The sequence below is a fragment of the Taurulus bubalis genome, assembly GCF_910589615.1.
Source record: "Taurulus bubalis genome assembly, chromosome: 1".
In the NCBI taxonomy this organism is placed as follows: domain Eukaryota; kingdom Metazoa; phylum Chordata; class Actinopteri; order Perciformes; family Cottidae; genus Taurulus; species Taurulus bubalis.
The window spans coordinates 21,050,471-21,064,880 of NC_136589.1; the positions used below are offsets into that span (position 1 = coordinate 21,050,471).

Sequence of the window (14,410 nt, forward strand, 5' to 3'; positions counted from 1 at the left end):
ATTCATGTATTTACATGTATATGACGGTCATACCGGCAACTTTTTAATGTAATAGGTTAGTGCTGGCCAAATGGCCAAACAAATCAGTGAATGCAGCTTTGAGATCATAACGGGTTCTTAAGTCTTTATTGGGGTCGTTTTATTGATTTCAGTGAGTAGAAAGAAAAACAGCAAATGTAAACATCAGAAGACAAAATCATTTGTACCTTTTATACAACACAAATGATTACTAAAGTATATAAGTAGTCTAGTAGTAGTATAACAGTGATGCAGTAGCCTAATATAGTGAGTTAACCTTCTTTCTCCTCTCTGGACCATCTCATTAGAAACTGTGGAGCAGGTAGGACACCCGGTCGTCATAGTGACCTGTCTGTCAGGGTGCATGGCTGCTGTGGGGACAGGGGCCGACAACGGTCTCCACTTCAGTGATCTCAACCACAAGTTCTCTGATGATCGCCACACTGTCCAATGGCAGCTCAGCAGCACTCTCTGAATGCGGTTCCATTGGACGAGGGCTTTGGAGAACCTCCTCCTGCTCTTTTTCCTTCTTTCCTTCTTTTTCGGCATGATCTTCTTTCTCCTCTGCTTCCTCCTCCTCGTCTTCTTTTCCTTTCTTAGTCTCAAGCTCACTATCTCTCTCTTCATCATCGACCTTGTCTTCGCGATCCCTCTGCTCAGGGGTTAAGGCAGTGGCGCTCTCTTCATCGACAGGCTCACCTCCTGAGTGGGCTACTTCTATTTGCCCTTCCCTTATGTCCCCTTCTTTCCCTGGTCCTGCCTCTTCTTTCCCATCTTTGATTCTCTCGTGGACCATCTCCTCCCCTGCCTCCCCCGTCTGATCCTCCTCTTTTACCCTCTCCACCTCCCAGTTGTCCTTCATTTCTCCCGTCAGGTAGACAGCCCTGTCAGTGGGGTGCTGTGGCATCGTCTGCGTTATAGACGCTGCTGCGGAGTTGCAACCGATTGCCTCGTTTAGTGACCCAAGGCTGATTTTCGTTGGACTATGTGTCCCAGGTGGCTGTGACGATGAGGGACAGGGATGCTGGACTCTGGTGTCTTCTGGTACTCCCTCTGAGGTTGAGAGAACAGGTGTGGCAGAATTTTCAAGCGTTACCGATTGATCACTTTGAGCACATTCGGCCGGAACGTCTGCGGCCTGCGGAGAGGACAGAGTGGACATTGAAAGGTCAGAAGAGTCTGGAATGGCATTAGCGGACTCTTGGTTTGCAGGTGCATCGAGGGTACCGACTTGATTTGTAACCGAGCCAGTTGTGGCTTCGTTGGAAGGCTCAGCTGTCGTTGACTCCCTCGCCGATGGTGCGTCAGTTCCAAGCCGGACTCCTTCTTGTGTTTCCTCGAAGCAGGAAGCCTCCTCGGTCACAGACCCATCCAACTCTTGTGTCACAATGATGACAGGAGGCAGAAGTACTGCGCTCCGGTCGCAACTTGGAGTGATATTGTGTTCAGATTTGACATCGGTGTGGAGATTTGCGTCACTCTGAAGGCAAACCTCAGCTGTGACCGTCTGACCTCCCTCCTGATCACCCTCAGGAGCAGGTCCTTTACCTTCACCTGGTGGTGCCGCTGGGGAGGAGCAGTCTCGAGTGGCAATGGCGGGGCTGCCTGGTGCGGAGCGAGGGGGCGTCTCCCCCAGAAGACTGTACCGACTAAAGGTCAGATCTGAAGGGTCCAACGAGAGACTGTTGCTCTTCTTACTGGCTGCCTCCTGGACCACTAAGGAGAGGGGAAGGTATGTTCTGTTTAACGTTGATCATTTCGCAGCTGTTCTTTTTTACTTAATAGAACTGGAACTACAGGACAGGGCTGCAGCTCCCATCAATGGCACACCTGTACTTTCAAGGAATTTGTGGCTCTTTTTGACCTTTTTGTGGAGAGGTTTTCATGCCTCTCCACATGAAGAATACTGACTTAAATACAGAGCAGTTCTCTGCTAGAACTAAATCCTGTTCAATTGGGGAAACAGCATTTAGAGCATTGTTGGACTCTGCAGAGAACTTAACTTAACACCTTTAGATCTGAGCCTATCTCCACCACTGCATAATTTAGAAAAATGCAAAAAATGCACTAATCTTCTTGGTGAAATAGAATCAATGCAGACACAAAGAACATGGCAATATCAAAAGAAGATGAAAATATACTGTCATAAAGATAGTCATATGTGTATGTGTGTGTGTGTGTGTGTGTGTGTGTGTGTGTGTGTGTGTGTGTGTGCGTGTGCGTGTCTGTGCGTGTGCGTGTGCGTTTGTGTGTGTACCTGTCTCTATCTCCTGACTGAGGATCTTTCTCAGTACATCGTCGTAGACGTTATGAACCAGAATGAAACTGCAGTAGTCTGAGAAAATGTACTGCTCGAACTGCTGCAGCTCCTGGACAGAAAAAGAAGGACGTCACACTTTGTACAATCAATTAGAGAGTGTGAATGTCAACACTGTAACGTGTAAGATAATGAGAGTGAGACGACTGCAGTACGGTGACCTACACTTATCCACTTGCTGTCCATCTTCCTGGTCAGCACGGGCAGAGTGATCTCTAGGAGAGCTTCCCGGTAGAGCCTCCTCTGCACAACTCTGCTGTCATAGTCCAACTGCTGCTCACACACACACGCACGCACGCACGCACACACACACACACACACACACACACACACACACACACACACACACACACACACTTACTGTGTGCTCATCACCTGATTCCCTCGAGTTTGGATTACTGCAGAAAACAAGCTCCATGGCAAACAAACGCTTATGATACCAATGTTTTGTTCAGCAAGTTCAGATCAGATTTTTTGGAGCGTAAAGGCAAACTTCAGAAGGCTGATGTTTGGAATAAGCTAGACGTTTAGTTGTGTCATTTAGACTCTTGTCAAGCAACCGTGTTTATTAAGATACGTAAAAGCTTTGGAATTCTTGCTATGATGCAAAATGCTTTTGCATCATATTATCATTTAACTCCATCATCCCTTCCAACCATTATGAGGTTCATTGTGTTGTTTTTTTTAACATACAAAACAAATATCAACCAACAGTAGTATAGAAAGCAAGAAGTATGAGATGATAGTAGTCTGTTTTTTATCTTTTAATATAATTTTACCGTATATTGTGTTCATTTACGAAAATAACATATGTTCTTCCCCGGGGTCTCCTACCAGTTGGACGTGCCTGGAAAACCTCTAATGGGAAGCGTCCAGGAGGCATCCTGACTAGATGCCCGAACCACCTCAGCTGACTCCTTTCGACACGAAGGAGCAGCGACTCGACTCCAAGCTCCCCCCTGATGTCCAAGCTCCTTACCCTATCTCTAAGGCTGAGCCCGGCCACCCTGCGGAGGAAGCTCATTTCGGCCGCTTGTATTCGAGATCTCGTTCTTTCGGTCACGACCCAGAGTTCGTGACCATAGGTGAGGGTTGGAACGTAGACCGATCAGTAAATGGAGAGCTTCGCCTTCCGGCTCAGCTCCCTCTTCACCAGGACGGACCGGTACAGCGCCTGTTTTACTGCTGCAGCCGCACCGATCCGTCTGTCGATCTCCCGCTCCACCTTGCCCTCACTCGTGAACAAGACCCCGAGATACTTGAACTCCTTCGCTTGGGGTAAGCAGTTTGTCCCCACCTGGAGGTAGCAATCCACCGGTTTCCGGCAGAGCACCATGGCCTCAGATTTGGAGGCGCTAACTCTCATCCCTGCCGCTTCACACTCGGCTGCAAAACGCCCCAGTGAATGCTGGAGGTCACAGTCCGAGGAGGCAAACAGGACCACATCATCCGCGAACAGCAGAGAGGCGATCCCGAGACTCCCGAACCGGATCCTCTCCGCCCCCTGGCTGCGCCTAGATATCCTGTCCATGAAGGTCACAAACAGGACCGGTGATAAAGGGCAGCCCTGGCGGAGGCCAACACCCACCGGGAACGTGTCTGACTTATTACCGAGGATACGAACACAGCTCCTATTGCAGGCGTACAAAGACCGGATAGCCCGTGCCAACGGGTCCGGCACCCCATACTCCCGCAGCACCCCCCACAAAAACCCCCGAGGGACCCGGTCGAAAGCCTTCTCCAAGTCCACAAAGCACATGTAGACTGGTAGACTAGGAGACCCCGGGGAAGACCGAGGACACGCTGGAGGGATTATATCTCCCGGCTGGCCTTGGAACGCCTCGGGATCCCCCAGAATGAGCTGGAAAGTGTTGCGGGTGAGAGGGAAGCCTGGGTCGGCCTGCTGAACCTGCTGCCACCGCGACCCGACCCCGGATAAGCGGCTGATAATGGATGGATGGATGGACATATGTTCTTTTAGTCATTAATCCTTAACAATTAGGATTTATTGTTTCACTGCATATTTACTATGACATTTTGAAGTCATACAAGGTGGATTCCTTCCGCTGAAAAAACATGTTTTGCCACACAACTAATTCGATATGTTGTCATTGTTACCTTTAGGACTCGTTCTTTGGCTCTCTCCATCTTGACAGGGATTTGAGAAGGCTGCAGCCGGGCTGACGCCTGCAGGAAGAGCCGTAAGGTGTACACAGCGCTGTCCGACAGCTGCAAGACACACAGGACAAGCGCGCTGTTTCTCTGTGACGCAAACGCTTTAGCTTGAAGGCCATGACCGAGCCTCCACACTGCCCCATACCTTCTCCATCTCCAGGTGTGCGGAGTGAACCAGTCGCTGAGTGCTGCTCAAGCCGAACCGCTGTTTTAAGTCCCCAAGTTTCTCCGTCAGGTTCTCCACCTGCCTGTAGCATGGATCCAGACTGATGAAGCATAGAGGGGACATGGCCTGCCGAACACACACATAAGCACAATGGTGAGTTTGAACGAAATCAAAATACGAAAGAGAACGCACACACAGAGGTCTCCCTCACCTTCTCCGCCTCCTCCGTTCCTCCATCTGTGTGTGTGAAGTCCATCTGTGTGTGCAGTGTGTGTTGCATCCCCTGAATCCCAGCGCTTATGTTTTCTGTCAGCACTTCAAGGATGGAGGACATGTAGGGTGCTATAGACTCGCTGCATACTTTCTCTGCTTCTTCACGTACACACGCTGAAACACAAACACACACATGGTTAAATTGTGACTTATTTAAAGTTACTGGAGGGCTGCTATTAGACAGGAGACTGTTAGCGCGTGCTAATTATTGGATCTGATGGTTTACTCTTCAAAAGACATCAGGTGATGTGTTTTCTGACTGAAGGGGTTAACTTTGGTACCTTTGACTTTCTCCTCCAGGAAGCAGTGAGAAGATATTATCTGGTCCAGGTTGGATCTGATCAGCGCCTGATTGGCTGATGCTGTCTGATGACACTCCTCCCTCAGAGTCTCCAGACTCACTGTGAGTTGTTCCAGCACCAAAATGTAGGTTGCCTGCACTGTCTACATGTACATAAACACAAAATAAACCACAAAACACTGAGTTGCAAATGTGCTAAATTAGTCACACTTCTATTCAGTAAATGTAAGGTTAAAAGCTGCATAGAAAAGCAAATTCTGAGGTTAATATCTCAATTCTGACAAGTGATACAACTTTCTGAGAAGTCAGAATTATAAGTCTATAAATGTATTGATATAAAGTGTGAATGTTGCATTGCACTGAAAGCATGCAGTGCCTTTTTTCAAAGCTTAATAGCCCTCATTCCAATCGTGAGGTCCTAAAAGCTTTAAAATGCATAAATAGCTGAATCATGATGGCATGAGAAGGGTTTTTACTATCTTTATTGGGGGAGTTTTTCCCGATCCGATGTGAGGTCCCGGGACAGGGATGTCTTGTGTACAGATTGTAAAGCCCTCCGAGGCAAACTTGTATTTGTGATGTTGGGCTATATAAAATAAACTGAATTGAATGAGAACGAGGCTGGACCGAGGGTTAAAGGAAAGCCTGTGGAGCCCATTGATACGGAATATTGTTGCCCGATCTGGGTTCATCAAACCACTGAGCAACTCTCATAGGAATAATCGGGGCCCTGCCTCCAACACTGTATCCAGTTCTCTTTAAAGGTCCACACTCTCAACCTGCGTTGTGTTGGTGCATTAGTTTCACTCACTGCCAGCCACTGTCGAATCCTTTCAGTCGTCTTAACCTTCACTCTGGCCTGAATCTGACTCTGTAACCATGACAACATTTCCCCCATCACCTGGAAGGCCAGCACCTACACACGAAAACACAATTTGATGAGCAAGTGTACGAACAACCGCGGACAGACAGAAAGCTGAAGTGTGTGTGTGTGTGTGTGTGTGTGTGTGTGTGTGTGTGTGTTTGTGTGTGTGTGTTTTTGCTGACTTGCTCCTCAGTGCCTAGCAGCATTTCCCAGGATTCATAGCATCCTTTGTCCTGTCGGTAGAGTCGGAGGGCTCGGACATACGCCTGGCTCTCGTAGGATGAATCACACCAGGGGTCTGCAGAAAGGACGTGGTTATGTTAAGAGTTTGGTTTAAATCGTCCTTTTCACGAACATGTATATATGTTCTTCGTCTGTACCTAGAAACTATTAAAAGCACATCACCGAGTCACTGTTGCACTGGGTGACATCTTCATTTATTACGAGAACACCCACACACTAGTTTATTTTGATTCAATCTAACATACATGGTTCTGCTTTCCCAGATACTCACTACTAGAGCACCAAATGTGGCTGAATTTGCTGCTAAAAATAGACCCCACCTAAATTTCCTCCTGTTTGATTAAAGTCTGATAATATGTAATGGTGACATATATTGGGGTGCCTTTGTGGCCAGTGGATTATGGCACATATCCTCATGCAGCGGCTTGCATGATATCTTATGAAAAGTTACTCCTCACTTTTCATGTTGGACACCATCCTCCTCTTCTCCCTTCCGGCCTGTTTGCTCTACTGATCTTTATACTTCCTCATTCAGGATTTCGTGGATAACATAAGAAATCATTTTGCGGGGTATCTACGTATTGCATTATTTTTTGTAGCTTTTAATAAAAATGCTGGATGAGACCAGCCTTATTAGGTTTCGGGGATATATTAATTTTTAACGTAGTATACTAATATACAAATTTTTAACGTAGTTAAAATTTTAAGAGGCTCGTGGTGAAAGAGCAAGTATATCTTGGGGCTTCGGGATAGGGCGTCTCTTGCATGTCATTCTCAGCCTCATTCCCTGTCATCGCTCTGCTGCTGGTTATCTAATAAAGTGTTGATTGAGAGGTAAGTACACACTCTATCTAGTGTGTTTTTGTATTAGAGTTCACTAATGTTACTCTTCACATCAGGCATATTTGCTATCAATGAGATGAAGATCTACTGTTGAGTCTTTATTAGTTTTTAGTTCTAGTGTTTCTGTGATTAGTGCCGGTAGGTTTCACATCTCTAATTTTCAACATTCTTATGTTCTGTTTTTTCTTAGTATTTCATCATTGTTTCTTTTGTGGTCTTGTTCCCCGTAAGGCTTTCGGGCATTCTTTTTTCACTAAATGGATGGAGGATATTTGAGGAACTGAAAGCTCCACTAATGCTGAGAATACTTCCCTTGTCATTAACACCATCAGTATGAATCACACGAGTGCAGTTAAAAACGGAAGCACGCAGCATGAAATAATGATGTCACTGACATGTGATGTGCTCCATTGCAAATTGACTCCAAACCCCATTTCGAGGTGGTTTGCAATGCAATTACAGCTGAACTTCTACAGATGTGTCTCTGTCCAGATGCTTTGGATGCATCGGGTTTCAAAGTTTGGAAGTGCTGAGAAAAATCCTGTTACTAGCAGAGCACTGTGGAGGAGAACAACAGCCCATGGACAGATGCAGGCACTCTCCCTTTGCTTTCACTCTGCTGCAAGTATACTCGTCTACTCTCCACTGAGTTGGTCTGGTGTGACAGAGGAGTTCTGCACCGCGACTTGACAGTGTGAGAGGGCCAATGCTTCTACCTTGGAAAGCCACCTCACTAGCGTAGTCAATAAGTTATTGATGCCTAGCAAAGCAACACATGCAAAAATACAATCTGACCACTTGCAAAAAACAGTGCAGAAAGACTTGCTTGGTCTGGCCACCTTGGCCAGACAAGCTTGAAAAATAGAAACATGGCACGAGCTAGCTAAGATGTGACTATATACAACGTAATGTTTCAGTGTAGATCGTGACACCAGTATAGTGTGACTTTCAAACAGAAGTAGCATATCTAAGTATTGGAAAGAGAAATGTTGACTGAGGTTCTTTCAGTTTCCAAGCGAACAGCTGTTATTGGAGCACACAGCGAAAAGGGGCAGATCTTAGGGGCAGTCAATTACGTGAGATATGCTGAAACGCTCTGTAGAGGTGAGGGGAACTGCAGAGACATTACCTATAGTCGTTTTACCCATTGTTTATGAAAAGTATTTATTGATTTATTGACAGTTTTAAGAAATTGTAGAAACAAACTTGGGTGATCTTGGATGAGAACAAGATAAGGGGAATTTTGTGTGGAAGTTCCCCCATTTACTTTTAATTTTATCTGGTAAAATAAAACTGGTCCATGCTGGATTTGTGTGTTATTTTTGACACCACATGAAGTCTGGTCTCCAGTTTATTAAATCAAAGAATGTTTCAAGAAAGTATGTGTTATTTGAAAAAAAAAATAATAAAATGTTTTAACCATTTAATAAACAACACAGGTTTTGTATTGAGTGTTTAAAGTAAAGAAGTCATTGCTGGCCAGCTGCGTGTTGTTTCCTGTTACTGCTGAGAAGATCCCGGTGGCTTTGCAGATATGACTGGATGTGTTTTCACAACCTTATGAGGTAAAGTTTTTTTTTATTTTGTATCCTAGCTAACCACACAGGAAGTCAACAGCATTAATATTTGTATATGTCACCAGAGCAACTGCCACCACATGAGTGACAAATTAAAAAAAGAGGCAACCAGCAAGGGCCCTCATCTGACTTTACAGACGTGTTGAAGTCTTGAGGCCTATTTGATTGATGAGAATATCATCTGTACCACCTCCTGGATGTACTAAACAGGAGGCAGGACTTTTACCTAATTTGGCATAAAATATGATTGGGGAGTCCCATGTAACATGCTGCAACTGTTTACAACTGGAAGCTGTCACTATACTCAACTGTTGTTGCCAATAAATGATTACAGCACCTTACGAACCTTTGAGGTGGTGTTGGATGAAATGAGAGTCCCGGTATCAATTTTGCAACTTGCAAAAGATGTCACTTCTTTTTGTCTCCTTTATTTTGAATATGCTACATATTTTCAAAACAGGTAAAGAACTAAGTGTAGAACTAAGTGAGTGGGCAGAGAGAAAATCTGTGTGTGTTTTACCAAGGTTGCAGTGTCTAATGCAGGTCTTGAGTGCAGACAGGAAGTTATCTCGCTCCTCTTCCTGTTGGAACAGGAAGCAGGTGTGGCCCATATAAGGCAGGTGCAGATACACAGCAAGCACATCTGGAGACGGTACAACCGAAGAAGAATCCTCCTTCCCTCCTAAACACACACATAGACGCACACACACATATGAAAGTGTTACAGATGTGGGCTTGACTGTATTTTCTCTGAAGCATGAATTAGTAGCATGACCCATACTCAACAAAATAAAAGCAGCTGAGGTTAATGTTAACCAGTGACAGCAACACTTGATTCCTAAACATGCTTTTAATAACATCATTTTCGAAGAAGTCCTAAAAAACAGAAACAGGACTTGGACTGTTTTATTGCGTTGGGATTGGTTGTTTTTAAATGTCGTCCTTCTCTCTCTGACTTGGCCCATTGTCAACACAAGAGGAATATGCGAAAGAGACCGTGTAGCCTGGCAAACTAACAAATAAATGGATGAAATAAAGCAAATACAAAGCTCACGGTCTGAGGTCAAGGTTTCATATTCCAAAGTTTAAGTCGGATTCAATCTATTTGGGTCTCGAAAGGCAGCAACTATTTAATCTTTCGTCTTGATGATCTTGAAGTAAACAGCTCATTGGCAAGAATATTACTATTACTTTTGTATGCAATCAGAACGTTTCATTCACAATTATCTGAAAAACATCTAACATTATAGCACCTTTTGTGAAATCTGAGCCCCTTTTTGTGACAAATCTTTGAATTTAAACAATTAATTAAAAATTAATGCTTTTTTTTGGAGAATCATATAGCAAAAAATAATAATATCGCGATTCTCAAGTGTGTCGATATTTTCTTAAACCCGTAGTTAACAGCAGATATTTTGCATTGATGTTACAAAGTAGCACCAGCAAATACATGAGAGGGCTGTGATTATTCACATTTTTCCCCTGCAGAACTTTAGGAGACCTATTTACATATACACATATATTTACTTTATCTAGATCAGGCCGAATCCGTCCCGCCAGGGGGTCCAGCTCGGCCCGCCGGATAACTGTTCAAATTACAGAAAAAAAACAGGCTTTTGCCAACATTAGCGTAACGAGGAATACTGTGACGGATAGGATTTCCGATCTTTCAGCAAATTTGGATTAACAAAAGAAGCATAAAGTAAAGTAATTTATAGCATTTTCAGTTGCAATCACTGACATTACAGATGCTGCTCAACTGGCCATATTCATTCGTGGTGTTGATGAGATTTTGGCGGTCACCGAGGCGTTCCTTGAGTTGATACAGCAAATTACATTTTTAGCATTCTCGTTGAAGCACTGGACCGGGTCGGAGTGGACTGGACCCGTGCTGTCAGTGAGGCTACAGACGGAGTACCATCAATGATCGGGAGAAAAACAGGCGTTGTGACGAAATTCAGGGAGAAAGTTCAAGCTGCAAATGGAGGATAACGTTTTTGGACATTTCACTGTATTTTTCACCGCGATGCATTGTGTTGCAAGTCATTAAAAATGGATCACGTCATGAAAGTGGCGTCACAAACGCGTCACAAAGCGAGGGAATTTGCAGAGGAGAACCCAGGCAGATAAACAGTGGGTTGATGTCTGAATTGTTGGTCTTTATGTATGACCTTAAAATAGGGTTTATCATCTGAAAACCTTCACCAATGATTTAAACATAGAGAAATATAGTCGTTATGGATGCATTATTATGCTGTGATTTTACTGGTCTGGCCCACTTGAGATCAAAATGGGCAGCATGTGGCCCCTTCACTAAAATGAGTTTGACACCCCTGATTGTCTTCAATCCTTGAACAATGTCCGTTTCAGTATTATAAATACTTTGCTGTTATTCATCTAAACTGCACACACCAAGCAACAACATGTTGAACAGACTGGTGAATCAAAGTGATGAGAGATGTGGAAGGTGTTGGGGAGTCCAGGAGACACTTTGCATTGCTCTTTTATTATGTTCAACCCCAGAAATAAAAAAACTACTACAACAAAACATTATTAACTAAAGCTATTGTTGAACACGGTATGTATGTTGTAAAACAGGAATAAGTTAATACCATTGAGTATTCCAGAACAGGTTTGCTCCAGGCGAGCCCTGGACTCCTCCTCTGTGGTGAACACACTGCCCCCTGCTGGCTGGAGGACCAACTTGGCAGCACATCCACGACTAAAGGTCTACAGGTGGAAACACAGACAACGATGTCCGGCACTACCATACAAATCGTTTATATTCTGAATATCACATTTTTCTTTGCAAGTGTTTATGTGAAAGTGTCACCTCCATGTTCTCATGTATCTCCACTCTGTAATCTCTTCTCAGGACGGCGTATCTCTCTCTGCACTTCTTTCCCTGCTCATCCCAGCAGGAGAACTTCACGCTCCCTTGATACAGCACTTCCTCCAGAGCATGCTGAGGCTACACACACGCACACACACACACACACACACACACACACACACACACACACACACACACACACACACACACACACACACACACACACACACACAGTAAACCAGTGTTGACTGACAACGATTGTTGAGTGTTGTTTGATGGACAGATTGACATGTGCGGTGCTCTTACCTCTTGTGTGAGCAATAAGCCCCTCCCCTCTTTCTGAGGCTCCACCTCCCGGTGTAAGTGCCCGATGTAGGCGGCTGAATACTGCTGACGGTAAAACACGCTGAAGCTCTGGAATGTATTGTTGACAAGTCCTGGATTCACACACAACACATGCACATGTTTTAAAAGTCTAATGTATATTGTATTCATTCCTGGCCCTTCAAAAAATATTTTCTTCAGCGTAGAATCAGCGTATTCATTTATTGCAAGAAACCATTGGTGCGTTTTTCCCGTAAGTGGTAGATTTTGCTTTAATGGGGAAAAGGCATATATTAAAGCTGTACAAATCAATATATGTATTTAAACAAAGGATTGAGTAACTATGTGTAATGAGACTTCCTCTCCTACACCGTCTCATTCAACTCATTGTTTGATGTTATGGCCCGTGACTTGACTGCTTTGGATCACTCTCATCGCTTTTGTCTTCCTTGTTTCTTGTTTTCAGTACTGATAAACCAACTGTACGCAACTTGCTCAGCGCAAAACAACCGACAAACAAAGTTAACGAAGAGCTGCTGGACAAAGTGGACCATCAGCTGCTGAAGAGCCAGACTTCTTTCTCAGGAGTTGGTGGAGAGCTAGTCTGATTCATAGGATGTAGCATACAAGCCAACTGGCTGCATATTTTAATGCTCTTAATCTATTTTGAAGATGATTGTGATTCATTTATAGATAAGACAAACACAAAATCAGAGCATAACAGAGCTAAAAGAAGTATAAATGTTCATCAGGGGGACAAACATGACTCCAAAGGAATGACAATGTTTCTCCATATCAGCTGGGTGTGCAAGTAACAAACTGTTAGCTAACATGTTAGCCATATCCACTTTATATGATGACAATAAGGCTTGTATCAAGGTACTATGGTATACAACGGTATTTTGAAATCCTGAAGGGATGATTTTCAATACGATCAAAAATACAACCGGTATGTAAATTATATGGAGTTGTGAAAATATTGCCACATATAACTTTATCTTGAGATGACTTCCTCCCACTACAAACACATTTTATCAGCCACATGATTTTAGTGAACCCCCACCACCACCCATCACCAGCACATCCTCTCTGGGCAGCCCACTACAGATGCGTCGTGGCAACAAGTGTCATCAGATCCTCCGGCAAACATCAGGAAGTTATAAAGAAATAGGCACAGCTAAGCCTAATGATGATTTTAAAGTTCATCAGCTCAGTGTAGCATAGGAGAGGAGCGCCTGCCCTTGGTCTAAGCTCAACCCCCCCCCCCCCCCGAATGTCAAAAGAACAACTTCTCTCCAAATCTCATCATATGTGAATGTGGATCAGTGATAATCAGTTGTAAATCATTTGTTTACAGTGTATGGCCACTATTAGACATTGTTTGGGTCACTCTATAGCCTGACTTTGATCTTACATAGATACACACACACACACACACACACACACACACACACACACACACACACACACACACACACACACACACACACCACAGAGAGAGAGAGAGAGAGAGAGAGAGAGAGAGAGAGAGAGAGAGAGAGAGAGAGAGAGAGAGAGAGAGAAAGAGAGAGATCAGACAACCCATAATAATGTAATGGTTGGAAATGGCAGTAATTACATTGTAGGAGATTAGTGACAGGATGTGAGTGTGCTGTGCTGATAACATGTTTAGGAATGCCCACACAGAAATTAGACAAGCAACTCTCACAGCACATTTATTTAATTTGCTTGTTTAAAGTTAAGGTCAATTAATTTTAAGTTGAAATGATAATTTGTATTGAATTATAATTTACTTTGTAATGCAATGAAAAGAGAGACTTGCTAACTGTTCTGGTGGTTAATGTGAGCACCATATAACGCCCGCCCCCCCAACAAGAAGTGTCCAAAGCTGCAGAATACACTTTACAAATGTTGAACAAAGAGAAGTTTTACCTTTGATGTGGCTGATTTTAGCCTCATCCAACAAGCCAGAGGAAGATGCTCCCATAATATCTATTTCCTTTCCTCTCAAGAGAAACGCTTAGTTCAGCTCTCTGAATGTGCACACACAGCTGACACGGGGAGACCTGCAAGACACGGCAACTGAATGAGCTGCTCTGATGTGTCAAGAGGTTTTTGCTCCACTCATTTCCTCTGTTCCCTGTGAGTCAGTGTGTGGTGAGCTGGGCGGTACTGTTAAGACATGAAGCGACATTTAAGATCAACATCATACACAAGTGCCTCAGCCTCTCAGCCACCTGCTGGTTAACACAGAAACACTATTCTTGACCGAAGGCAATCGTGTTAGTCTACCATCAGAAAGGCCAACATAGTGTTAGTCTCCCTATCTGTAAAACATAGTAACTGTCTATGTAAACATGCTGTTGACAATTCAACTTTCACAAAGGGTTTTTTATGCTGTTTTGTGTTTTTATCATTTGAGAATGTGTTAAAGGCATGTAGACTCTTTGAGTATTTATTATTGCAGCAATATTC

The 14,410-nt window shown here is 44.0% G+C and overlaps 1 protein-coding gene across 1 annotated transcript; it reads right to left on the reverse strand.

The window, feature by feature from the left end:
* Nucleotides 1-129: 129 nt before the first annotated feature.
* LOC306747480 (protein Niban 1-like) lies at nt 130-13,922 on the reverse strand (the record flags this gene model as incomplete). Its single annotated transcript, XM_079230537.1, has 15 exons — nt 130-1,156; nt 1,250-1,734; nt 2,276-2,387; nt 2,501-2,608; nt 4,454-4,564; nt 4,656-4,802; nt 4,888-5,063; nt 5,231-5,393; nt 6,062-6,166; nt 6,298-6,413; nt 9,299-9,460; nt 11,391-11,508; nt 11,612-11,749; nt 11,918-12,048; nt 13,868-13,922. The coding sequence occupies 15 exons, from the start codon at nt 13,920-13,922 to the stop codon at nt 374-376; spliced, it is 2,910 nt and encodes a 969-aa protein (XP_079086663.1). The 3' UTR covers nt 130-373.
* Nucleotides 13,923-14,410: the final 488 nt, after the last annotated feature.